The 24218-nt window shown below is 59.7% G+C and overlaps 1 protein-coding gene across 3 annotated transcripts in view; it reads left to right on the forward strand.

Moving 5' to 3' along the window:
• CACNA1C (calcium voltage-gated channel subunit alpha1 C) overlaps window positions 1-22462 on the forward strand; it is a 360468-nt gene extending 338006 nt beyond the window's left edge. For all 3 annotated transcript variants that reach the window (XM_072954550.1, XM_072954552.1, XM_072954551.1), the window contains 13 exons: window positions 5374-5539; window positions 6048-6175; window positions 6827-6923; window positions 7881-7983; window positions 12224-12325; window positions 14255-14382; window positions 14685-14819; window positions 15991-16343; window positions 16747-16875; window positions 18655-18761; window positions 19028-19131; window positions 20787-21107; window positions 21845-22462. In XM_072954550.1, the coding sequence (XP_072810651.1) occupies window positions 5374-5539; window positions 6048-6175; window positions 6827-6923; window positions 7881-7983; window positions 12224-12325; window positions 14255-14382; window positions 14685-14819; window positions 15991-16343; window positions 16747-16875; window positions 18655-18761; window positions 19028-19131; window positions 20787-21107; window positions 21845-22147 (2176 nt within the window). In that variant the 3' untranslated portion in view covers window positions 22148-22462. The remainder of the gene's footprint in view (window positions 1-5373; window positions 5540-6047; window positions 6176-6826; window positions 6924-7880; window positions 7984-12223; window positions 12326-14254; window positions 14383-14684; window positions 14820-15990; window positions 16344-16746; window positions 16876-18654; window positions 18762-19027; window positions 19132-20786; window positions 21108-21844) is intronic.
• The last annotated feature ends 1756 nt before the right edge of the window (window positions 22463-24218 follow it).

Raw genomic sequence — 24218 nt, forward strand, 5'->3', positions numbered from 1 at the left:
GGAAAGGGCAAGTGAAGACAGGAGCCTTTGGACGGGAGGGCCTGCGAGGGCGGGCAGGCGCAGCGCAAAGGGGCCTCCACCAGACCGGCGGCGAGGCTGCAGAAAACCAGGAGTAAGGCAGGAATCCCGAAGGCTTCCCAAGAGGGCGAAGCGAACCGCTTGCCAGGGACCGGGTGCCGCTGGGCTGCGGGCCACCGTCCCGGGCGTGCTGGGAGGCGGGTGACGGACTCGGTGTTGGGAGGAGAGTGGGCTTTGGGACCCAGCCTCCTGGGACGCAGCCCGATCAGCATCCAAGTGACAAAATGTAGGCCTTTCCAGAGCGTGAGGAGGCTTTCCGCGTGAACCATCTCTGACACGATCACACAGGGACGTTCTCACAGAAAGGAAAACTACTCGGAGCAGCAGTGAGCAGAGTAACGCCGAGCAGAGCAATGCTGAGGTTTACGGTTACGACGTGTCGTGGCGCTTGAGTCACTGTTCTGAGTACCTCACAGCTGAAGCTGCAAACTGCTTAGAGAGGAGGAAGCAGAGGAAATTCAGAGCCAAAACTAACCTGCGTTTTAAAATTTACTAAAAGTAAACTAATTCATGAAAAAGAATGCCAAAATAACCCTAAAGCAAGAAGGAATGCACTTATTAAAATAAAAGCAGAAGGTAACAAAATACGAAGCAAAAATATTTATCAATAAACCTGAAAACAGATGGTTTGAACAGACCAATAAATAGACAAACTTTCATCAAATCCAATTAAAAAAACAAAGAAAGACGCAACGTCAGGAGTAAGAAAAAGCAACGTAACCGCAGATGTGGGGGTGATTTTAGAACGAAGAGAACATCACCAACTTAGGCCGACATGTCCGAGAACCTAGACGAAGAAGATGCTCTCATGTAAGAAAGTATAAATTGTAAAAATTGTCTCAAGGAGAAATTTTTTGGTTAACCGCGACAGAAACTGATACGGCCGTCGAAGGTTAGTCCTCCAGTGGGCCCAGGAGCCAGCATTTTCACGTGTGATTTCCACCAAAACGTCAACGTTCCTGTGTCACACAACCTTCCGGGAGCGGAAACGGGTAGAAACCTCCCCAGTCCTCCCGTGAGACAACGCAAGGCGAAAAGCAACAAGAAAGGGGAAGACTCAAGAAGTGTCAAAATGCAAGTGTGTGGTGTTTACCGACAGCTCTGGCTGATGCAAGTGGAAAACCCAAGGAAGTCAACTCCAGAACCTTGTAGCAATTAACAGGACGGGCACAGGGAAGACGAACAGTCACGCTCCCTCCTGAGAATGTGCAAGTCTGCTCGCTGTGCTGCAACAAACACCGCAGACGGGGTGGTAAACAGCAGACCTTCCTTCCTCGAACTTCTGGAGGCTGGAAGTCTGAAAGTCCAAGGTCAAGGTTCTGGGCGATCCTGTTCCTGGGGAGAGCCCTCTTCCGGGCCCCGCTGGGCCCTCGCAGGGTGGAGGGGGCGAGCGCTAGTCTCTCCTCCTGCTCTTATAAGTACACTAATCTCCCTACGCGGGCCCCTGCCTCACGACCTGGCCTAAACCGAAGCGCCTGCCAGCACCGTCACGCTGAGGTCCAGGGCTTCAGCACAGGAATTCTGAGGACACAGACATTGGGTCCGAAACAGGTGACAGCCGGCCCGTCCCTGTGACAGAGGAGCTCATACGCGCTCACTTCTCCTAGTCTACGTGACACCGCAAGTTGTAGCCAATGCAGTGAGATGAAAAAATTAAATCAAAGGGCAAGAACTGAAGAAGGAGCAAAATTGATTGCCCAAAAACCAACTGTCAAACTCAATGACAAAAGAAGAAAAAAGCAAACAACCCCATGTAAAAGTGGGCAAAGAAGATAAACAAACAAACAAACAAACAAAAACAAAGCGTAAATACAGGACAGAAATAGACTCACAGACAGAGAATACAGACTTGTGGTTGCCGGGGGGTGGAGGGTGGGAAGGGATAGACTGGGATTTCAGAATTGTAGGATAGATAAACAAGATCACACTGTGTAGCACAGGGAAATGTACACAAAATGTTACGATAACTCACAGAGAAAAAAACGTGACAATGAGTGTGCATATGTCCATGAGTGACTGAAAAACTGTGCTGAACACTGGAATCTGACACAACACTGTAAAATGATTATGAATCAATAAAAAATGTTAAAAAAAAAGTGGGCAAAGGACTCAAATAGACATTTCTCCAGAGATGGCGTGAACCCGGCCAGGGGGCCCACGGACAGATGGTCAGCATCGCTCATCGTTAGGCAAATGCGAATCCAAACTGCAACGAGATGCCACTCCATGCCCACCGGGACGGCTACCATCGGAGGAGGACAAGGGCCGGTGACAACGTGCAGAAACTGGAATCTTCGTGCGTTTTGGTGAGAATGTGAAACGGTAACAGCCACTGCGGGAAGCAGCACGGCTGTTCCTCAGAAATTTAACAACAGAACTAACGCACGACCCAGCAATTCCACTTCGGGGTCTGTACCTAAAAGAACTGAAAGCAAGAACGCAAAGAGACGTTTGTACGCCGTGTTCTTGGGAACGTTACTCACAGGAGCTTAAGCACGGAAGCATTGTGTCCATCGACAGATGAGTGGATAAGCAAAATGCGGTCTGTACACGCAGCGGAATATTATTCAGCCTCAGGAGAAGGCGGTTCTGACACCTGCTACGACACGGAGGAAGCCTGAGAACACTGTGCCCGGTGAAGCAAGTCCGTCACAAAAGGACAAGTGTTCTGCGTGATCCCACTTGCGTGCGGTACTTAGAACATTCGCAGGCGCGGGAGTAGGAGGCGGCTGCCGGCGCCTGGGGGGCTGGAGGACAGGGAGTTGCTGCGTAACCGGCGTGGGGCTTCAGCTTCACACGGCGAGAAGAGTCAGGGAGGTGCGTGGTTGTCTCAGCACAACCGTGCGAGTGTGTTTAATACCACTGAGCTGCACACTGAAGGTGGTTAAGATGGTCAGTTCTATGCTATGTGTCTTTTACCGCAGTAAAAAAAAGAAAATATGTAAATAAAACATCTTTTCAAAAATCGATTGCCCATGTAGACTCTCGGAGAGAAACCTCAGAACAGAGAGTTCAGCACATCTGTCGGTAAAGTCAGCGGCTTCTCTCCACATCTGCTGCCAATGGAAAAATACAACTTCGTAAAAGTACCATTTATAACGGCGACATTTTATTTCTTTGTTTTAAAGAAGGTATCTAGAAATAATCTAACGACAGATGGATATGGAGAAACTATAAGCTTTTATTAAAAGACATTTTAAAAGGCCCAAGTAAATGTAGAGCAGACTCAAAGATGCCACGTTCCCCGAGTTCACCTGTGTTTTGATGCAGTTTCAGTCAGACGCTCAGTGGTTTGCGGGGCTTGGCGGGCTGATTCTGACGTGTCTGTGGAATCAAAGAGCAGCAGAGCTGGGCGGGCTCACTCTCTGTGGGATCATGACGTCCGACAACCTGGAGTTACTGAGACAACGTGGGGAGGGGGGTACACAGCTCAGCGGTGGAGCGTGTGCGCAGCATGAAAAAGGTCCTGGGTTCAGTCCCCAGCGCCTCCGTGTAAATAAATAAGTAAATAAATCGAATCACCCCCCCCCAAAAAAGAAGAATTTAATTAAAAAAAGAAGCCACTTAAAAAAAAGGAAAAGGCAACGTGGAACCCCAGAGCCACAGTGACAAACCGATAGAGGAGAGTGAACACACTTGCCCAAGACCCACAGGTCTTGAAACATGACCCACAATTTCACATCTGCAGACACAGGTGGGCTGCTCAGTGAACTGTATTAAGAAAGTTGGTTACCTAGACAGAAAAACATAAAGCATTTTTCTTCCTCATATCGAGTGCAAAAATAAACTCCAGGTTAATGGGTTCTTACGAAATCATTATGAAAAACAAAATTTTAGATCTTTTAGAACATATAGGAGAAGCGTTTTTTATAACCTAGAATAGGGCTGGATTTTTTTTTTAGACAAGCCGCAAAAAGCACAAAACAGAGGGAAAATTCTCATTTGATCACATTGAAATTTAAACTTAGATTCATCACAAGACACCATAAATAAAACTGGGAACAAGCCGCAGACTGGGACTTTCCTTGCAATGCACATAGCTGACGGAGGACCAATATAAAGAACGTACGGAAGAACCCTTCAAATGAGCTAGACAGACAGCCCGTGGGCAGACAGGCGACTCAGCAGAAGATGAAGTAACATTTCTTGGCCTATTCATCATTTTAAAACCAAATTAGAAATTGACACAACATTGTAAACTGACTATACTTCAGTTAAAAAATATACACCAGAAAAAGGAGGTGGGTAGGGCATAGCTCAATGGTAGAGTGCGTGCCTAGCATGTACGAGGGCCTGGGTTCAGTCCCAGCACCTCCACCAAAAGTAATAAGTAGATAAACCTAATTACCTACCCCCCAAAAAAACAACCAAATTAAAACAGCAATGAAATACCATTTCACACACATCACATGAGCAAAATTTTTTAAAATTCACTAACACCAAGAGCTGACAAGTCTAAACTCAAAAACAGAAAAGAAAAGTGGTTGCCGGGGGCCGGTGGTGGGGGGGAGCAGACAGGGAGAGGCTGGTATCGGGGCGCGAGCTCCCAGCCGTAAGGTGACCGAGGTCTGAGGCCTCAGGTCTGACGGGGTGACGGCAGTTACAACACTGACCGTATGACAGCAGACTTGAAAGTCCTCACACACACGCACAGATAGCTGTGTCAGGTGGTGCATGTGCTAAGCAGCCAGGTGGGAGGATGTGCACGTCCATCAAACCATCGCGGCTACGCTCTAAACAGCTTAGTTTTATTTGTCAGTTGCGCCTCAGTCGTGCTGAGAAAAGGCTTGGCAGTTCTGTAGAGCTCTGACGCCGGAAGCAGACCCTTGGAGAATAAGCAAGGCCCTTGGAGCAGACCCTGGCAGTGAGGCCACGCCCACCGGCCCCTGGCAACTCCACCTCCAGGCAGGCGTGGACCGGCCCGTGTGGCGACCGCAGGCTTCTCTGCGACAGCAAGACAGAAAAGCAAAGACGAGCCTCAGCAGGGCGGTGGGGGCCTTATCCAGAGAGCACCTGCTCTCCGGGGTTAAGAGGAATCAACTAGCGATACATCCAAACGGCTGACTCTCAGAACGTAACGTGGTTGTGAAAAGAGGGACTTGGCAACAAGGTGCAGTTTGTTACTTTTGCATAAAGCCTTGAACGTTCAAAGCAACACTGTAAGTTTCCATGTTCAGTGGGTGTATCAGCGTTCGCTCTTCCGGGGGCTGACAGACCCCAGGCTCAGCCTGGTGGCTCCCGGGGCTGGGGGGCCGGGGCCGTGGGCGGCGGCTCCAGGGCGTGGTCTCTCGCCAGGTGCGCCACGGGCGAGGCCTGGCAGGACATCATGCTGGCCTGCATGCCCGGGAAGAAGTGTGCCCCCGAGTCGGAGCCAGGCAACAGCACGGAGGGGGAGACGCCCTGCGGCAGCAGCTTCGCCGTCTTCTACTTCATCAGCTTCTACATGCTGTGTGCCTTCCTGGTGAGCAGGGGGCCGCCCGGGGGCCAGCGTGCGGCCCGAGCCACCCCTGTGGCTCCAGCTCAGGGTCGCCCGCGGAGAGGCCAGCTCGGAAAGGCTGAGTTGGTGGGGCTGTTGGCCACCCTCAGAGACGGGCAGCAAGGGGGCCAGAGGGCGCTCAGCCGGCATCTTTCTTGTCCCCCCTTGGCTGTTGTCATGCTGGCTTCGTCCCCAAGGAGCGTTTCTGGCACCTTGATGGGGAGCGAGGGAAAGGTGGAGGGTGGTCCCTGTCCCCAGCAGCTCCACCCGGCCCCTGGGTGTGAGGGAAGCTATCCCGCCCCCCGGTGGGGTTCACCCCGCACAGCCCTGGGGGAGCTGGGTCAAGTCCACATCCAAGAGACCCATGTTCCAGGGGCTGGTGATCGACACGGTGCCTCATGGCTGGCCCTTAGGAACGCTGGCTTCTGCCCTGCGTGGCACTGCTGGCCGCATGGGCAGGCAGGCAACTCTGGCTGCTCTCCGTTCCCTGCAGATCATCAACCTCTTTGTGGCCGTCATCATGGACAACTTTGACTACCTGACGCGGGACTGGTCCATCCTGGGTCCCCACCACCTGGACGAGTTTAAGAGAATCTGGGCGGAGTACGACCCTGAAGCCAAGTAAGTCCCCAGGGGGCAAGGCTGAAGCTGCGAGGGTCGGTGCGGCCACGCCTGCAGGAGAGGCAGGTCAGCACGGAGAGGCGGGTCAGCACAGGGTCGGGGGGGGGAGGTGGCCACACCTGCAGGAGAGGCGGGTCAGCACAGGGGGCCGCTGCCGGCACTGGGCTGCGCAGGACGCCAGGGTCAGGATCGAGGGTCGAAAGCCAGCAGTCGGAGGCGTTTGGTGAAGAACGTCCCTGCTATTCAGTTGAGCAGAAGGACAGGTCTCAGTGCTAGGACAGCGAGTTAAGTGCTCGCCGTAGCACGTCCGGGGCCGGGCCGACCTTGACGCCACCCCTGCAGCAGGCCTGTCTATCCATCGAGCATGTCTGGGTGACACTCGGGAAGTGCCTTTCGGTCAGATGGTTAGTTGACGGAAGCGGCAGTAAATACCGAGAATTCCGTCGTCCTCCCCAAGTACAGCACGATGGCGGCCTGAAAGTCTACCCTCATGAGTGCTGGATCGGGCGTCTAACCTGGCGCCAGTCTGCTTGGCCGGGTGCACGGGGGGGAGCCCGTCCTGCAGGGTCCCCACCCCAGGTGCGTGAGTCCCGGGCTGCTGGCCGAGACCCTCGCCCTCGCTGATCGTTCCTCTGCTCCCGCCTCTTCCAGGGGCCGCATCAAACACCTGGATGTGGTGACACTGCTGCGGCGCATCCAGCCCCCACTGGGTTTCGGGAAGCTGTGCCCTCACCGCGTGGCCTGCAAAGTAAGGGACAGCTGGGACCATGGGAGAGAGGCCAGGTGGGAGGCGAGATGCCCATTTGTCTGCGACCTCGGGCACGACACTGACCCTTTAAGGGGATGAGGACAGATTTTATGGGCTAAAGAAAGGAGCCTGTGCCAGAGGGAAGCCCCTTCCAGCAGCGAGTCCCCAGGCGCTGGACGAGGACAGCGGGGAGACCCTGCTGCCACGGGGCCGGGTCAGGGTCCACTCCAGGCTGCACCCCGCGCATCTGGAGGACCCTCGTCCAGGATGGACAGGTTTGGGCTCCCTCCCAGGATTGGAGACCCATTAAAGGGTCACACGCTGGCTTCAGGGGTCTGTAGACCCCAGAATTGTGCACAGAAGCACCACTTGTCCAGGGAGAGGATCAGGTTTTCACCACATTTCCAGTGAGTCACGACCCAGAGGAGGTTGCGTCCCGGCCCCTCCTGGGAGCAGGCTTCGTGCTGCTGTCTTCACGGTGACCCCAGTGCCAAGCCCCCACCCGAGCTTGTGGGTGGTGGGACGGGAGGGAGGAGGCGGTCCAGCGGGAGGAGGTGGTCCAGCGTCGAGAGCTCTGATCGGTTTGGGGCAGAGGCGTGTCTTCTCGATACACAGGAGAGCAGCGCCCCCGCGTCTCCCGCAAGCCTCCTCCCATCACCACCTCCCTTACGGGGGTTCCTGAGCCCTGGGCACCGGTGCCTGGGAGCCCCTGAGCCCCCATGTGCCACGGCAGGCGCTCGGGTTGGGACGAGGCCAGGGGACTTGGCACTCTTCGGTGGAAGCGAGGGCCTGCTGAGGACGAAGCCCACGCGCCCCTACTCTGTGGGAGGGCTTTGCGCACAGCTCAGGGACAGGCACATGCATCTCGAGGCCCCTTGCAGCATCCGCCTGCGGGCGCCCTGTGGGTCCTCCGAGGACTGGCCGCTGTGACGAGCAGCTCCACCTCCTCCTCTGCAGCGCCTGGTCTCCATGAACATGCCGCTGAACAGCGACGGGACGGTCATGTTCAACGCCACGCTGTTTGCCCTGGTCCGGACAGCCCTGAGGATCAAAACGGAAGGTAAGGGTCATCGGGGGCCCGGGGGAGCCCCTCAGGGGTCCCACAGACCCACCAGAGCCGGGCTCCGTGGCCTGCAAGGTGCTCGGGACCTGCCCACCCTACGCGATGTCCCAGCAGCAGCCCAGCAACTCCCTCCCCTCCGGGACGTCAGCAATGCTGGCCTGGTCCTGTCTGCTCTGCTCTGGAACGGCCTCCTTGCCTCTCGCTTATTTATCGCAGACCCCAGAAAAGATCCTGGGTGCTGTCGGGAGGTGCTCGGGTGTGTCAGGAGATGAGTGTCACCTGCTGTGGGCCGAGCCCATCCCACCGGGGTTTTACCAGCTCCAAGTGGGGTCAGATGTTCAACTCGCTTTACAAGTTAAAGTGAAGGGGTCCCAGTGCCCGTGGTGGAGGCGGACACAGGCCGCGTGCTGGCCGCACCAGCTCCAGTGCTCCGCCAGCCGACAGGTGGGCCAAGCGCTCCCCGGTGTCGCCGGGAAGGAGGGACGGTCTTCCTGTCCGCCCAGCAGAGCCTGGCTGCGAAGACCCGCCGTCCTCCTGACTGGTTGGTACTTCCGAGCTGCTCCGGAAAGGCTGTGAATGTCCCTGAGGCGACGCCACTGCACCCCAAGACCTTCCAGCCCCTCCAGAGTCTGCAGGTTCGAGCTTGTTCAAGGCACCGTGTCCCAAGCACCAGCCCCATCTCAGAACCCGCATCGCAAACCCGCCACATGGGTGCTTCACGTGGGAGCAACGCTGGAGACCCAGCGGCATAGTAACTGGAGAAGCCAGACAGGGCGGGCCGCGGGTCCCCTCACCCTTCTGACGTTTCCACCTCGGAGTCGCAGGCCGCCCCCAACAGGAGCCCTGGTGGGGAGCCGGGGCCTTGACCCTGACTACACGTGTGGCCATCACTGACTCTCTCTCTGCCTCCGTTTCTTCATTTGTAAAACAAGACAGGTGGTGACACGTGGAAATGCAGCTCCGTGGCTAACCCAGACAGGTGCCTCCTCTCAGCTAAATCCTTCCACAAAGCGATAGAAACACCTGGAGTGAAGGAACAGACTCACAGGGCCACAAGACACGTGTCAGAATAACGAGCTCACCTTAAAGCGTCGCAAACAGTCCGAGCTTGGCAGCTGAAGAACATGCTCTCGGCAGCCGCGCTGTGACTCAGTCCACACGGGTGTGACCAGGCCCGTCGCCGGCGGCGCGAGAACTGAGCACACGCTCACCGTGCGCGTGGGCACGACTGGAAGGAAACCTGGAAGGCCGTTCGCTGACGTGTCAACCTCGACTGTCGCTGAGCAGTGGGATCAGCAGTGACTTCCACCTTCTTCCTTTAACTGCGTTACTTTCCAGCTTTTCCACGATGGCTTTGGTTACAGTTCTGTCCAGGGAGAAAGGCTTTCCTGGAAGGAAAGGTCTGCGGTTCTTCAGGCTCAATGTAAAGCAAAGGAGTAAGTCCTCATCCTGGAGCGACGGGGAACCGTGGTGCCTGGCGCTGGAACCCAGACCCATCAAGACACACTGTCCACGAGAGCCCAGCCCCAGCCAAGTCCCCACCAGGGAGCCAGATGCTCGCAGCCCATCCCAGGGAAGCGTGGGTTCCCGAGACCAAGGAGGAGCCAGACAGGCAGGAAGTCAGGCCAAGAATCAAAGAGAATCTCAAACACAGATGTCTGTCCGCTGATGAGCACCATCCCCGTAGCTCCCGATCCTGCACTGTTCACTCAAAGCCCTGCTGGGCGGGCAGGTCTCATACGCGGTATTTTCCTACCGTGAGATAAAATTTAAAAGTGAAAAAGGACCAGCTCGCAAAGGGCCCACGGCGCCAGCTCAGAGCAAACCTCTGTCGGAGACCGCGCCCCCCCACCCCCACCCCCACCTGCAAAGGTGCTAAACCCTTCAGTCCAGGAGGCAAAGGCAAGTCCTGGAGGTAACTAGAAGGAACGAGAGGGAGCATCTGGATCTGGGAGGACGAGCCTCACGCAGCCCGAGGCGGGAGGACTCGGCGAGAACCCGGGCTCGCCCTGCGGTCAGCCCCAGACCGCCAACCTGCGGACGCAGAAGGCAGAGGCTCTAAGACACAAAGCTGGTGTGAAGCAACCGTTACGACGTCCCACAGTCACACAGGCCGTCCTGAGAACAGTTTAAGGCTGCAGGAAGGTGTGCCGGGTCATTCTGGGAGCTGGACCACAGCCAGGTCTGCCGTGCAAGCCATCACAAACTGGGCGGCTTACAACGACAGGGTGTACTGTCTCACGGATCAGGCCAGACGTCCAAGACCACGGTGTCGGCAGTCGGGGGTGGGTCCCCGGAGTCTCCGAGGGAGCGTCTGTCCCGGCCCCTCCCCGGGGTCCGCGGGGCCTGCGGTGGTAGCCCTCCTCGGCCTGTGGCTGGGTCCCTCCAGGCTCTGCCTCCATCTTCACACGGCCGCCTTCCCCGAGTGTCCCCTCTGCTGATAAGGACACAGCCCCACTGGACTTAGTGCCCGCCTGTATTGAGTATGACCTGGTCTTAAGTAACCACATCTGCCAAGACCCCGTTTCCAGCTCAGGTCCCATCTAAGGTTCCATGTGGCCGTGCACTGGGGTGCGCCATCAGCCAGCTGGAGGAGACGAGTGTATTTGAGCCTCACTGCTCCTGTCGGACCACTCATGACCTTCCCCTGGAAGGCTGCCCCCATGGCTGCGATGCCCAGGATTGCCTCCCGGCCCAGGAGCTGTGGGTCCCACGTTCCCTCTCCCCGCTGCCTCCTCTGGGGCCTTCCTCCCCGCCAGCCTCTCCGGTGTGGCCACAGGGTGGATTTCAACCCGGCGGTCCAACCGCAGAGCTGTGCACGGAGCCGCCTCCCCCGCATACCAGCCGCAGCCCCCTGTGGTGCTGTCCCGCTGCCGGGTCCCCAGTGACCCCACCAGCCATCGGCTCAGGTTCTGAAGGTCTGGAGTCCGGCCATGGGTGGCCCCGGGCCAAAAGGCCAAAATCAGCCGCTGACCAGGCGTGTCCTGTCCCGGGCGCGGGCCCAGCCCTCAGCCAGGGCCCCCACGCCCCAGAGGCGGCCTCTCTGCTCGGACCGCGGCCCCCACCCCCGGCTCCCAGCCGAGAGCTCTCCGTCCTTGTATCTTTCAGCCCCTTCCTGTTACGTTTTTTCGTCTGTTGTTTTGTGTCATTTTTTACTGAGGTGGTTTCGCATTACCTTCACGTGAGCAACGCAATGATTCCATATTTGCACACATTGTGCAGCGGTACCAGTAGGTCCAGTTAACATCTGTCCCCTCACAGTTACAAGCTCTTTCTTGAGATGAGAACTTTTAAGATCCACTCTCAGGTGGGTGGGGGTACAGCTGAGGGGCAGAGCGTGTGCTTAGCGCACACAAGGTCCTGGGTTCAATCCCCAGTGGCTCCATTTAAATAAATAATTTTTTAAAGACCCTCTCTGTTAGCAGCTTTCAAATGAGGCAGTACAGCCCCGTTCACCGTGGTCACCATGCTGCACGTTCCCTCCCCGGGACATGTCTGTTTCGCGGCTGGGAGTTTGCGCCTGAGAGCGCTCTCCTTTTGCAGAGCTGTCAGGACTGTCTCAGGCCCACCTGGATAACCTCCCGCCTTCAGGGTGTGTGTGTCAGATGGCATGATGTGATCGCGGGGCAGCCCGCCGTGTGCGCGGTCCTGGGACCCTGCGGGCCGGTGGGAGAGCTCGGGGCAGCTTAGATCCCACCTGCCATGCCCTCTCTCAGCCATCCTTTTCCAGGGCTGTAAGGCCAGGATCCCAGGGGCTGCATGGAGAGAAATCTAATGAAGTCTTTTGCCAGCAGAGAAAGCAGACGCACAGAAGCCTGTCTTCTGGGTCCCTCTTCTACCCTGAGATCTGCCGCCTCCTCCCAGCAGGAGACTCGGCAAAGGGCTTTGACCCAGAGGCCCCCCCGAGCATGGACGCTCTGCGTGGGTCTGCGGGGGGACCACGCTTCCTCCAGTCACCCAGGGGAGCTCCTGTGCCCTCCTGCCCTGCTCAGCCCGGCCCACAGCCCCGGCCCCAGGTGCTCCCTCGAGGAGGAGCAGTGAGAGGGGTGCCGGCCCCCAGCCCAGCCAAGCAGCCGCGGGGAGGAAGGGGAGACTCTGCTGAGGGGACGGAGGAGGGTGTGGGGCCCCGGGAAGGAAGAGATGAGACCGCAGGGCCGGGGAACTGGGGCAGGGTCCTCCAGCCGGTGCGGGGTCCCTCGGGCTGCTGGCCGGTCAGCCTCGCCCTCCATCCCCGCAGGGAACCTGGAGCAGGCCAACGAGGAGCTGCGGGCCATCATCAAGAAGATCTGGAAGCGGACGAGCATGAAGCTGCTGGATCAGGTGGTGCCGCCCGCGGGAGGTGAGTGCTGGCCGGGTGGGAGGGGGCCCAAGCCCGCGGCCACAGAGGGGGCTGGGCCAGGCCCCTGGGTGCTTGGAGGGCCGCCGGGACAGCCAAGGAAGCGCAGCAAGGTAGAGGTTTCCCCACAGCCTGCTGGGCCGGTCGCCGTGGGGCTGGGGGCCCTGCACGGAGGAAGGCTCCCCGGGCCCCCGCTTGGTTGCAATTCCTGTTGTTCCGCCCGGAGCATTGTTTCTCAGACCTTCGAACGGTCCTGCGTGTGTCATCACCAAAATATGAGTATAACACTTTCACGCTCACATACAATATCTTAACATCAAATGCTTTTCAATAAATAAATGCTCGGGCACAGCTCTGCCAGAAGTCCTAGTTAACCGACCGAGCGCTCGCCGGTGATGAGCAGTCTGTGCTTAAAGGAAGCAAGGCGGTGCAAGGTTCTGCGCCTGTCGTTTGGAAGTAAGGGCTAAGGAAGTGTATTTACACAAGTACATACACACGTGCATGTGTGCGCAGCAACCCCGACACGTGCACACACGTGGGAGAGCGCAGACTGACGCGGCCGGGCGCCACGGGTGACCACGCGCCAGGCAGGGCCGTCGGGGATACAGCTTTCTGGAGTGTGAGCCCTTCTTGGTCAAGTTGAGGCAGAACAAAGCAGCCTTCCGTCCACTTGCATAGCAGTTATACTCCCGGAAACGCCGGAACATCAGAACGGCGTGGCTCCCGTGTAGACCAAGTCCGGCCCTCAGCCCGGACGGCTACGGCGGGCAGCTCCCCGCGCGGACGTCTGGCGCGACGGGCAGGGTGCAAAGCTAGTGCGTGCTGTGCTTTGCGGGACAACCCCAGAGCCTGGTGACGATCTGTGACAACTGCGGAAGTCCCAGACAGTCCCAAAACACACCTCAGCAGGTGGCGCCGGCCCTGTGGAGACCGACTCCCGCAAGCGGGCAGGACTGGCCCAGCGCTTCACACACGTTAGGTCACTTCAGCCTCATCCCGCGTCTGTGACGTTGGCCGTGGGAGCTGACCCCAGGCCCATGGCGAGTGCCCCGCAGGTGCAGGACCACACCCCGGTCTGAGGGACACCAGGACCCGACCGCATGTCCCCGCAGCTCCCCCTCCCTGACTCCGGCAGACAGGGGTTCGAGTGCCCCCTCCACGTGGGGCTGGGGCCCCTGCCAGGTGGGAGGCGGCGGGCAGCTGTGGGTTTGGCTGTTCTTACTCAGAGCAGGAGAACCGGCCCAAGCCTCCAGACCCAACCCTACAGCCTTCCCCCGGGCCCGCCACCTGGTCCTCCAGCGAGAGCCGGGAGAGGGAGCAGGAGACGGCCTGTGGGGCGGTAGCGCTCCTCTGGGAGACTCACCAGCTCCTCCTCCACCTGGTTCACTCTCCAGACAGGAGCTAGTTTGTCTCATGGAAGGTGGGGCCATCCCGGCCACAGGCTAAGAACACCTGAGCTGAGACAGGCGCCGGAGCCCTTCTGCTGACCCCTCCCACCAGCCTTTGAAGCAGAACTGCCTGCCCTGAGGGGACTGGTCAATTTATGGGGGGGCCCTGAAGCTTCGGAGTCAAATAAGAGTTAGCTAACCATGTCAGTTAAGTGAAAAAAGCAAGGTGGGAAGTAATTTTGACAATATGCCACTTTTTCTGTGGAAAAAGGGGGGATGAGAATGTATTTGCTTATTTGCAGGAAGTATGTGCATAAAGAACCTCTGGGGAAATGCTCAGGAAGCCAGTGGGAAAGGTTGTCCGTTACAAGCGGTCACTGGGCAGACGGGGGCTTTCCACTGCGCGTGCGCCGTGCTGTGTAGTTTTGTCGTTTTGCACCACGTGCGTGGCCTCTTCCAAGAGTAAATGTAGAAAACTTCAGAAAGTGTGGCTGCTGAGAGAGGCTAAGCGGAGCCAGCTGACCCTTCTCTCTGCCCATCTCAGACGATGAGGTCACAGTCGGCAAGTTTTACGCCACCTTCCTGATCCAAGAGTACTTCCGGAAGTTCAAGAAGCGCAAAGAGCAGGGCCTCGTGGGCAAGCCGTCCCAGAGGAACGCCCTGTCCCTGCAGGTGAGGGAGGGCCCGGCCACCTTCCTCCGACTTCTGCCGGGGTCCGGGCCTTCCAGCAGCGGGCTGGAGGCCACGTCCCTTTCTGGGAGCCCCGCCCCTCCCCGAAGGTGGACGCCTGGGGGGGCTGCCCCTCCCCCACCTGCCACACACTCACTCCCGGCGGTGTCCCGCAGCCTCACAGGCCCCAGCGCCCCTCCCGTCGAGCCTCCACCCCCCACCCTGGAGCAGACAGAGCGCGCCCCACCCTGGGAGGGCCTTGGAAGGTGGGGCGCCAGGCCGTCACGCGTCCCCCTGGGTTCCAGGCTGGCCTGCGCACCCTGCATGACCTGGGGCCTGAGATCCGCAGGGCCATCTCCGGGGACCTGACGGCCGAGGAGGAGCTGGACAAAGCCATGAAGGAGGCGGTGTCCGCAGCCTCAGAGGACGACATCTTCAGGGTAGGTCTTCATTCTCCACAAAGCTAGGTGTGGCCAAGAGAATCCAGGAGGAGCCCCACGTCTACGGCAGAATCCCCGCCGTCCCCAAGCAGGCCTCTCCCTTCCCGACCCCGTCCAGGCTCTTCTCAGGCTGGGGCTCCCAGGACCTGAGCTCCCAGAGCGTCCCTGGCCCTCGGAGGAGGGAGGAGTCAGTTCCCTGAGGAAAGGTTTTCCCAGGAGACCCTTCCAGGCAGAGGTTGCACAGTGGCGGTCCCCAGGCCACATCTAACCCACAGACCTATTTTGTTTGCCAACATTTGAAAATCTGGCTCCTTCAAATAAAAATCTAGACTTCTGGCTTCTCTTGAAAAAATCAGAAGGTCTGCAAGGTTGGGCAGCAGAGGCCGGAACCCAGTGGCGACCTTGAGACCGAGCAGGAGGTCTCCAGGCCCCCAGAGCACCCCCCCACCATGTTCTTACCGGTGGACACTGGACGTGACTCCTGAGATACGGGGGCTCCCTCACCCAGCTCTCTTCACGAGCCCCCAAGGCTTCTGTAGCGAGTGAGAAGCTGCCGACTGCGACTGGGCCAGGGTCCCACTCACCCCGTCCCCCCGGTCACCACCCTCACCCCTGTCACTGGGAAGTGGCCTCGGGGGTGCGGCACCATGCCAAAGTGACCCCACGAGACCCCGCGGGCCAGCCCTGCAAAGGCTTGCTTGCCCGGGACGGGAGGGGCCGTGGGGGAAACACTGGTTCCCGACTTGGGAGCTCTAAGCCCCTCCCAGGGGCAGGAGGCCGTAGCCTGACCCGTATGGTCACTGCGTTCTGACGCTCAGAACCGTCGGCCGGCACAACTTCCAGCTCACTGAGCTAGTCGGGTTCCATTTTTTAAGTCTCCTTAGAACTTTCTGGCCCCTTTCCCCACCTCCCAGCTCTCACCGTGCCTTGAGGCTGCAGTGAAGGGCCGCTGTTCCAAACACGTGCTGGAAACTCCATCCCAGGGTTTGGGGTCTGACAGAAACATCGGGGGCAGCGGCCTCCCTGCCTGACCAGTCCCCCCGCACCCCGGCCCCCAGCCCTTTCAGGGCACCGTCCGGGCCCCTCCCTCTCGGGCTTCCAGGTCAGGGGGCGCAGAGGCCCGTCCGTGGCCCAGCGCCCTCCTCCACCCTCCCCTGCCGTCTCGCTGCAGAGGGCCGGAGGCCTGTTCGGCAACCACGTCGGCTACTACCCCAGCGACGGCCGGAGCGCCTTCCCGCAGACCTTCACCACGCAGCGGCCCCTGCACATCAGCAAGGCGGGCAGCAGTCAGGCCGACCCCGAGTCGCCCTCCCACGAGAAGCTAGTGGACTCCACCTTCACACCCAGCAGCTACTCGTCCACGGGCTCCAACGCCAACATCAACAACGCCAACAACACGGCCCTGGGCCGCTGCCCCCGCCCCGCCGGCGACCCAGGGGCTGTCAGCACGCTGGAGGGCTGCGGGCCCCCCTTGTCCCCCGCCGTCCGGCTGCAGGAGGCCGCGTGGAGGCACAGCTCCAAGAGGTAGGCAGAGGGAGCCCAGGGCCTCACACACTCCGGCCGGGAGGGGTGGGGAGGAGGTCTGGCCCCAGATCCCAGCAGGAGGGCAGCTGGGTCCTTCAAGACCATCTCGTCTGCTCCCTCCTTTGTCACAAACTCTGAGTCAGGCAGGGCGGATGGCTTTCCAGTTTTACTGGTGGGGATGCTGAGGCCTGGGTGCCTAAGTGACTTACACCAGAGGGTAACGGAACCCAGGTCAGAACCAGGGGTCCTGACCCGGAGGCCCTGTCCCACGTGGACGCCTAACCCTAACCCTGGGCTCCGCGGCTTTGTCAGGGGCTGTGTCTCTGGTGCTCCACTCGCCGGGTGGGGAGGGGGCCAGGGGGGCTGGCGGTCTCTGACTTTGTCCCCACCCTGGACACTTCAGGTGCCCCTCCCGGGAGAGTCCGATAGCCATGGTGTGCCCGGAGGAGGCCTCCCGGGGCGAGGCCCATGATGTGCAGACGTGTGAGGACGCGGAGTTCGGCAGCGAGCCCAGCCTGATCCCCACCGAGATGTGAGCTCTGCCCGCCCGGGGGGCCGTGTAGGGGAGCGTCTGGGGGTGCGGGCGAGTCCCCCGATTCCCACTCCGGGCGTGGTGTGGGGGAGGAGGCTGCATATCAGAGGAGCGGCTGCGAAGGCAGGAAGCCCCCTGACCCTCGTACCCACGGTCCCCATTAGCTTCCTCACGATGTGATGCTTTCAGGAGAACTTCTAAACGTCATTTCGTTCAGTCTTGTGACCACGACCAATGTCACAAACATAGTTCATGGTGAGACTCGGTCCCCACCTGCGCAGAGCGACAGTTTAACGTTAGTGAACCGGCTGGAACAAAGCGCCCAGCAGAGGGCGCTGTTGGCAGCAGTGGCTGCCAGAATCTTCTTCGGGAAAGGGCTTTACTCTGCAGAGGCTGTGACATTGCTTGGTCGGTTGCAGTCAGCCCTTTCAGAAGGAAGCGTAGAAAGGAGGGAAAGGGACGACAGCGTGTCCAGGGTGTTTTGTGCCCCGCCTACGGAGCGGCCAGCACATGCCTGCACGTACCGAGGCCCGTGCGGTTATCGACGGCTGGGGCTGCACTCTCAAGCTTGGAGCTGTGTTGGCTTTCCTGAGAGCGGCCCTTTGTCACAGAGAGGACCAGCCGCTTCGGCCTCTGGTTCTTAGAGGATGCCGCAGGCCCGAGAGGTCAGGAGAAGCGCAGGCCCCCGTCCTGGGCTCTGGCTGCGTGCTCAGCGCTTCCCGGGCCTCTGCTGGACGGTGGGTAAACCAGCCCAGCAGCAGGGGAGACTTACTCCTTAGGAAGCGAGGAGGATCTCAGAGGAGGGAAGTAAAGGAGTTCCCTAAGTAACTGCTCAGTGATGCAAACAAGAGGGTCACAGGCCACAGAAGGTCGGGGTCACAGTGACACAGTGGCACCCGCACAAGGTCAGACAGAAGCTGGACATGATCTGAATCAGACGAAAATACAATAGGGAGAGCGACCAAGCTGAAAACGGGAGGAAGGCTGTGGGTTTCGTTCAAACCGTCCCCGCGCATCTAGGGGTCAGCGCGCCAGGCCCAGGCCCTGCCGCCAAATACGCGGGGTCACACCAGCACAGTCAGCGGCCTCACCTGCAGCATGAAGAGCTGGGCACACCAGTGGGCTGCTCCACTCGGAGGGTGGAGTCAGTGCAGTGGCCGCAGCTGCTTCTTGCTGAGACAGGCCAGCCGGGGCAGAGCGGAGGCCCGGGAGCGCGGCCAACGCAGTCCCGGAAATTGTGTGCAGGCAGCCTGGGGCCACAAGACATCACTTCTCGCTGAGTCCCTTCAGAAAGGTAGAGCGGCTGACAGACTAGATGCCCCCAGGCCCCTCACCAATGACTGTGGTTTGCTGCTGGGAACCGCGTGTGCGCTCCAGTGGCCAAGGTGGGCAGCCTGGGAGAAGTGAGGGGTGGGCACCGTTTGGGCCCCCGCTGGAGCAGCCGTGGTGACGATATCTGTACATGCAGACGGAGGGCCTGGGCCACTCGGGCAGGAAGCTCATGGGCCCAGAATTATTTTCCAGCTTTCTCAGCAGCAGGGACCTGCGTTGTCCCCACTGCCTGGACTCAGAAACACAAGAGCACACACAGCACACAGGCTGTGGGAAACACCTGTGCAGGCCAAGTGTCCGGGGAGGCTGCCCTGCTGCCCCCACCTTCCTGAAAGCCAGGGCGGGGTTCCCTCCCCTGCGGAAGAAGACTGCTTTTGGGGGCAGCGGCTGCCCTGTGGGGTGCAGCCTCGGCCTCCAGGGACGAGTCCCCAGCGCTCTCTGTTCCAGGTTCTCCTATCAGGATGACGAGAGCCGACAGCTGACACCCCCTGAGGAGGACAGGAGGGACGTCCGGCTGTCTCCAAAGAGAGGCTTCCTGCGCTCCGCCTCCCTAGGTAAGCGCTACACTGCGCTCCTCAGATGCGGCCACCAGTGGTCACCTCCCCCCAGGTGCCCGGCCAGGCCCACAGGGGTGAGGGTGCAGGGCAGAAAGGGGGGTCAGGGGAAAGGAGCGTGGGACAGAGAGGAGGGTGAGGAGAGGGGCGCTGAGGGGCGGGGCGAAGGAGGGCACAGGTGAAGCGTGTGTCCTTGCACCTCCCTGGGTGTGGCCGTGGCGGCCGTGCCCTCCCCTGCTGCGCTGACCCCATCGCTGGCTTTGCAGGTCGAAGGGCCTCCTTCCACCTTGAGTGTCTGAAGCGGCAGAGGAATCATGGGGGAGATGTCTCTCAGAAGACGGTCCTGCCCTTGCACCTGGTTCACCATCAGGTACCCACACTTTGGGAGGGCCGCTGGCCACCACCTGGCAGGCTAGACCACCCCTGTGAGCACCCGCAAGTCCCCGAGATGCCCGTCAGCCAGCCTTTCCTGTCTCAGACCCCTGCTGCAGCCCCACCCCTGGCCCTAGGAGTGCCCAAGTGAGGGGCTCTTCCCACGCAGAAGAGCCTGAGCAAGGGCCGTGCTCCCATGGCTGGAGGCCAGGGGTCCTGGGGAGCAGGAGCCCCTCCGAGGCTGGAAGGACCAGCAGCTCAGGATCAGCCCAAGCTGTCTCCTTCCAGGGGCTGGATGTTCCCTCCCCAACACCGGCTACTCTGCAGGCAGATGGGGTTGTCCCAAGACATGCAGGACAACTGGACAAAAATCCACCCACTGAGATGTAGAAATGACCAGCGGGTCCTCCAGCAATCTGGCCGGGGCGGGAGGAGGCCGGGAGAGCAGGTCCGGGCGGTCCAGCAGCTGAGCCGTCCTGCGGCCTGCTGACGCACCTGAGATGGCGAAATCCAAGACTCTGGCTTCAAGTGTATTCTGGTGCCTCAGACCAGCCAGGAACTTGGAACAACTGAACCACTGTCTGAGGCCGGCCTCTCACAATTAGGCAAATTAGAGTCTCCACGAGACTTTCCCAAACTTTTCCCTCCTTTATTACACACTCTCTTACCATTGGCCTTTCCTTTAAGTGACCTTTTTCACCCCAAAGGCATTCAGTGCCAATCAAGGCTTATAAACAGCTTACCGGCGTGATGTTACGGCAGCTGACGCCAGCACGCTGTTTGCTCCGCCTGCAGCCCCGCCTGCATGCGCCTGGCCCCCCCAGGGCTCTCTGGGGCACCGAGCATGTCCCCAGGCCCCTGGCTGGGGACCCACAGCGGCAGTGGGCGGGGGAGGCCAGCAGGCTGGGGGTCCCGCGTGTGCTCTTCTGAGAGATTTCTAGAGTTGGCTTCACCCAGCTCCTCCTGTCATGCTGGGAGGAAGACGCTCCCTCGTGTCCGCCTTCCATCTGGTCCTTGTGCTTCCCCCTCCACGCACAGCCACACCCCCTCCTTCTGCCTCTTGGGCTGGGCGTCCCCACCCCCCAGTGTCACCCCCATGGACACGTCACATCAGAGCAGTCCTCAGGTTGGGCGGAGGACACGAGCACGTGAACAGTTCAAGCACAACACAGCGTGAGGTTTGAGCGGGAGTTCGGAGGCGGGCCGAGAGAGACGGTCCCGACCGGTGCTGTGAGGACGGGAACCCGGAGCGGTGGGCCTGTCCGGCTCTTTGCGATGCACAGAATACGTCCCAGACCTTAGTTCATGTGACTCTCACGTCGACCCCGGGAGGGAGGTGGACAGAGGGCAGTGTTCTGGTTTCATGGCGACGCAGGCGTGACTCTCTCCAGTCTAACCAAAAGCGGGAGAATCCGCACTGACGGGGACGAGGCCAGGTGAGCTGGAGGCTGCTGGGCCCCAGCTTTCTGAACGTAGGGGAGGAAGATCACCGCAGACGGAGACGATCCCAAAGTCCACCTGAGGGGTGGAGACTTGCACTGGGTCTCGATGGGGGCGCGATGGTGGGTGAGCGCCAGGCGCGGGGACCCACTGGGGCGGCAGCCTCCGGGAAGGCCAAGGCCTGCCCCCTGACCGGCGCTCCTCTGTCCACAGGCGTTGGCAGTGGCGGGCCTGAGCCCCCTCCTCCAGAGAAGCCATCCCCCCAGCACCCTCCCCCTGCCGTGCACGACACCCCCTGCCACGCCGGGCGCCCGCGGCCGGCCCCCGCAGCCCGTGCCCACCCTGCAGCTGGAGGGGGCCGAGGCCGTGGAGAAGCTCGACAGCAGCTTCCCATCCGTCCACTGCAGCCACCGGCCGGGGGAGCCCACACCAGGTGCCCCCCGGAGAGCCCGGCCCGTGTCCCTGATGGTGCCCAGCCCGGCGGTGGCCCGGGGCCGCCAGCTCCACGGCAGCGCCAGCAGCTTGGTGGAAGCGGTGAGTGACTTGGAGCCTTGCGGGGACCTGAAGGCAGAGCTGAGAGGGGCTCTGGTTCTCTCTCAAGCAGATGGGCTGTCAGGTCTCTTGGCTAGAAAGGCCCCTGTCTGGGTCTCAGATCCCCATGAGCACCCAGCACGCCGCGTGGGGGGACACCTGGTGTTCAGGCTCACACTGCTGAGGGGAGTTGAGCACTGAGGAGCCTGGGGACCTGTGCAAGGTGGGGGACCGTGAGGACAAGAGGGGTGAGGGGGTGTGCATGGGGAGCAGGCCAGGCTCACCCCCTGCCTCCCCGAGGCTATTGCTAGAGCAGCTGCCTGGACGGGGAGCCACTTTGAGGCCCTGCAGGCCCTTCTGAGCGGGCCCAGCAGGTGCCCGGGTGCTCTGCATGCCTCCTCCGGGGCCCTCAGCCCCAGCAGGCTGCCAGTGGCTGGGTCAAGGGAGGAGAATGAAGGTGTCCTGGAGGGAGTAACCAGAGGCTCCGGGCACCGGGGAGGGAGCACCAGGGTGGGCTCACCACCCCTGGGAGCCAGGCTTTCCTGAGTTGATGACCGTGTCCCCGCTGGGGGTCTGTCCTCTGACCGCACAGCCCAGTGCCCTGGGGGGGCACTACCCAGTCCACACCTTCCTGGCCCTTGAGCGTGCACACACGTGCGCGCACACTCTCTTCCTGACGTCACCAGAGGAGCTGAGCTCGGCTGTAACCTCCTCCTTGCTTCCTCCCCGCCCGGACCCAGGTCTTGATCTCGGAAGGACTGGGAAAGTTTGCTCAGGACCCCAAGTTCCTGGAGGCCACCACGCAAGAGCTGGCGGACGCCTGCGACATGACGATAGAGGAGATGGAGAGTGCGGCCGACAACATTCTCAGCGGCGGTGCCGGGCAGAGCCCCAACGGCACCCTGCTTCCTTTTGCAAACTGCAGGGACCCGGGGCCGGACAGAGCGGGGGGCGCAGAGGACGCGGCCTGGGCGCCCAGCCCCGAGCCCCCTGCGAGCGAGGAGGAGCTCCGGGACCACGGGGCCTTGGTCAGCAGCCTGTAGCAGCCGGGCGGGACGTGCTCCTAATGGGCTCGTTTCAGAAGTGCCTCACTGTCCTCGTGACCTGGAGCAAACAGAGCAGCGTCTTCATTCACTGCGTGGGGACAAGACCGGGGCGGGGGGTGGCGTGGAGAGAAGCGGCCGCAGTCTGTGTCCGCGCTGGGGCAGCCCTGGGGGAGGGGCGCGAGAACCAGGGAGGGGACCCCAGCCGCCTGCCCTCCCCATGGCCGCCCCGGCTCGCCGGCCGGCCCTTACCCGAAGGACCCAGGCCGAACGGGTGTCTTTCAGCTCTGCTTGTAAAAAGTCATTTTGCACATATTCTGTATGAGCCTCACTGTCTCTGTAGAGCCAGGGCCCCGTGGATTTGCAGAAGGAAGCCAGGCCCCAGCCCCAGCCCAAGGGAGGAGGGAGCAGCAGGGGGCGGGGTGAGGGGGGCGGCGTGCAGCTTCACACCAAGGCTACCCGTGGCCGGATCCCCCTCTGGCCGGGCCACGGCCACGTGTGCGCCCGGCGGGTAGTGGGCGAGACCGAGTGGTGCCGAGCTGCCAGCCAGCGCTCTTCTGGTTTGGGATCTGACATTTTCCTTGACAGCATGTTTCATCTGGGGGCTTTTGCTTTGTTTTTTACTTTTGTTTTCCCGGTGGGCGGGGAGGAAGAGGAGCATTTTCCAAGCTTTGCAGCCCCCCCGCCTTACTGTTTTCACTCTTGCAAATGGAAATTGGGTTTGGTTTTGTTGTGTTACTTAAGGAGATCATGGGTTCCTTTTCTACGGAGGATTCTAGCGAGCCACCGTGGAGAGTTTTACCAGCCACTGTGTACACCCACTAATTTCTTATAGTTTCTGTAGGTAGTGACAAGATGTCTTCGGTTTGGTTTCTTAAGTTAAAGGTAGCCAGCAATGCACTTGGTACTGTTGTGCACAGACGTGCGTCATAGCGGGTGCCCGAGAGGGGAAGCACGCGCGGGGGCCTCCGGAGAGCGCGTGACGTGTGCGCGGGGGTCGTCGGTGTGCGGCCAGGGTCTTGTCTGCACCTGCCGGTCAGCCCGCCGCTCCCACTTCAGGGCTTAACTGTGGGGAGATTTGAATCTGGGGCCATGAAAGCAAAAACAAACCACTGTCTCTGCTTCTGAAACGGGATTCAGTAACTCTCTGCATTTTCTGTCCCACAAGATATGCAAAAACAATGCAATAATACTCATTTTCAAAATACAATTGTGAGTTGTGTTGGCATTACAACTGTATTTAAAAAAACACACGGAAGTGTGAGGGAGAACCTCAGAGGCGCTTTGCTTCGGTCTGTCCGTGCGACGCTCACCGCGTTGGTGGTGTTTCTGCTGGAGAGAGGTTACACTTGAATTCAGGTCAGTCTCGGTATTTTACAAATATTTTTTTAAAACTGAATTGCAATTGTGCCAAGCGAATATAATGAGTTGAACTAAGTTTGTTTTTGAATTCACTTCTTGTATATTTGCTGCATGTAAGTAAACCATTTTGTATTTGGAGTGTGACAAGCTTTACCTTTGACCTCTGAAATGCTTTTCTACGTGTGTTGGGGTCAGAAAACAGCTCTTCTTTTCATCTGTGTGATGAGTGCAGCCCCCCGCCCCCCAGGGCAGGTCCCGATGCCAAGTCAGTGTCCACACGTGGGTGGACCTCACTGTTTTGCATATCTTGTGTTCGCTTCCGTTTCCCTGGGTTTTCCCAAAACTGGGTGATCGTGTGTCTGCATCTTGCTTTGAGAGACCAGGACACTTCTTAACCCAACCTTACCCCATCTGCTCTGCCCCTGCTCTCTGATCTGGGGTCTGGAATTCCTCCAGGAACAGCCCCTCCCCGGGAGGGGCCGTGAAGCACCCCAACCAGTCTCTCTGTCACCAGCCTGGTATCAGCGTCCCCCACGAGAGAGGCAGCCGACCTTGCCATCTACCCCACGGCACAGGCGTTCCTCGGGGAAGCGTTCCCTGGCCAGGAGGGTGGACTGTCGGAGGGCAGGGCGCACTGTGCCACACCCGGACCACAGGGGCTGGAGCCCAACAGCAGTAAAATCCTGTCCATCCAAAGCCAAGTCCATCT

The sequence above is a fragment of the Vicugna pacos genome, chromosome 34 (assembly GCF_048564905.1).
Source record: "Vicugna pacos chromosome 34, VicPac4, whole genome shotgun sequence".
Classification (NCBI taxonomy): Eukaryota; Metazoa; Chordata; class Mammalia; order Artiodactyla; family Camelidae; genus Vicugna; species Vicugna pacos.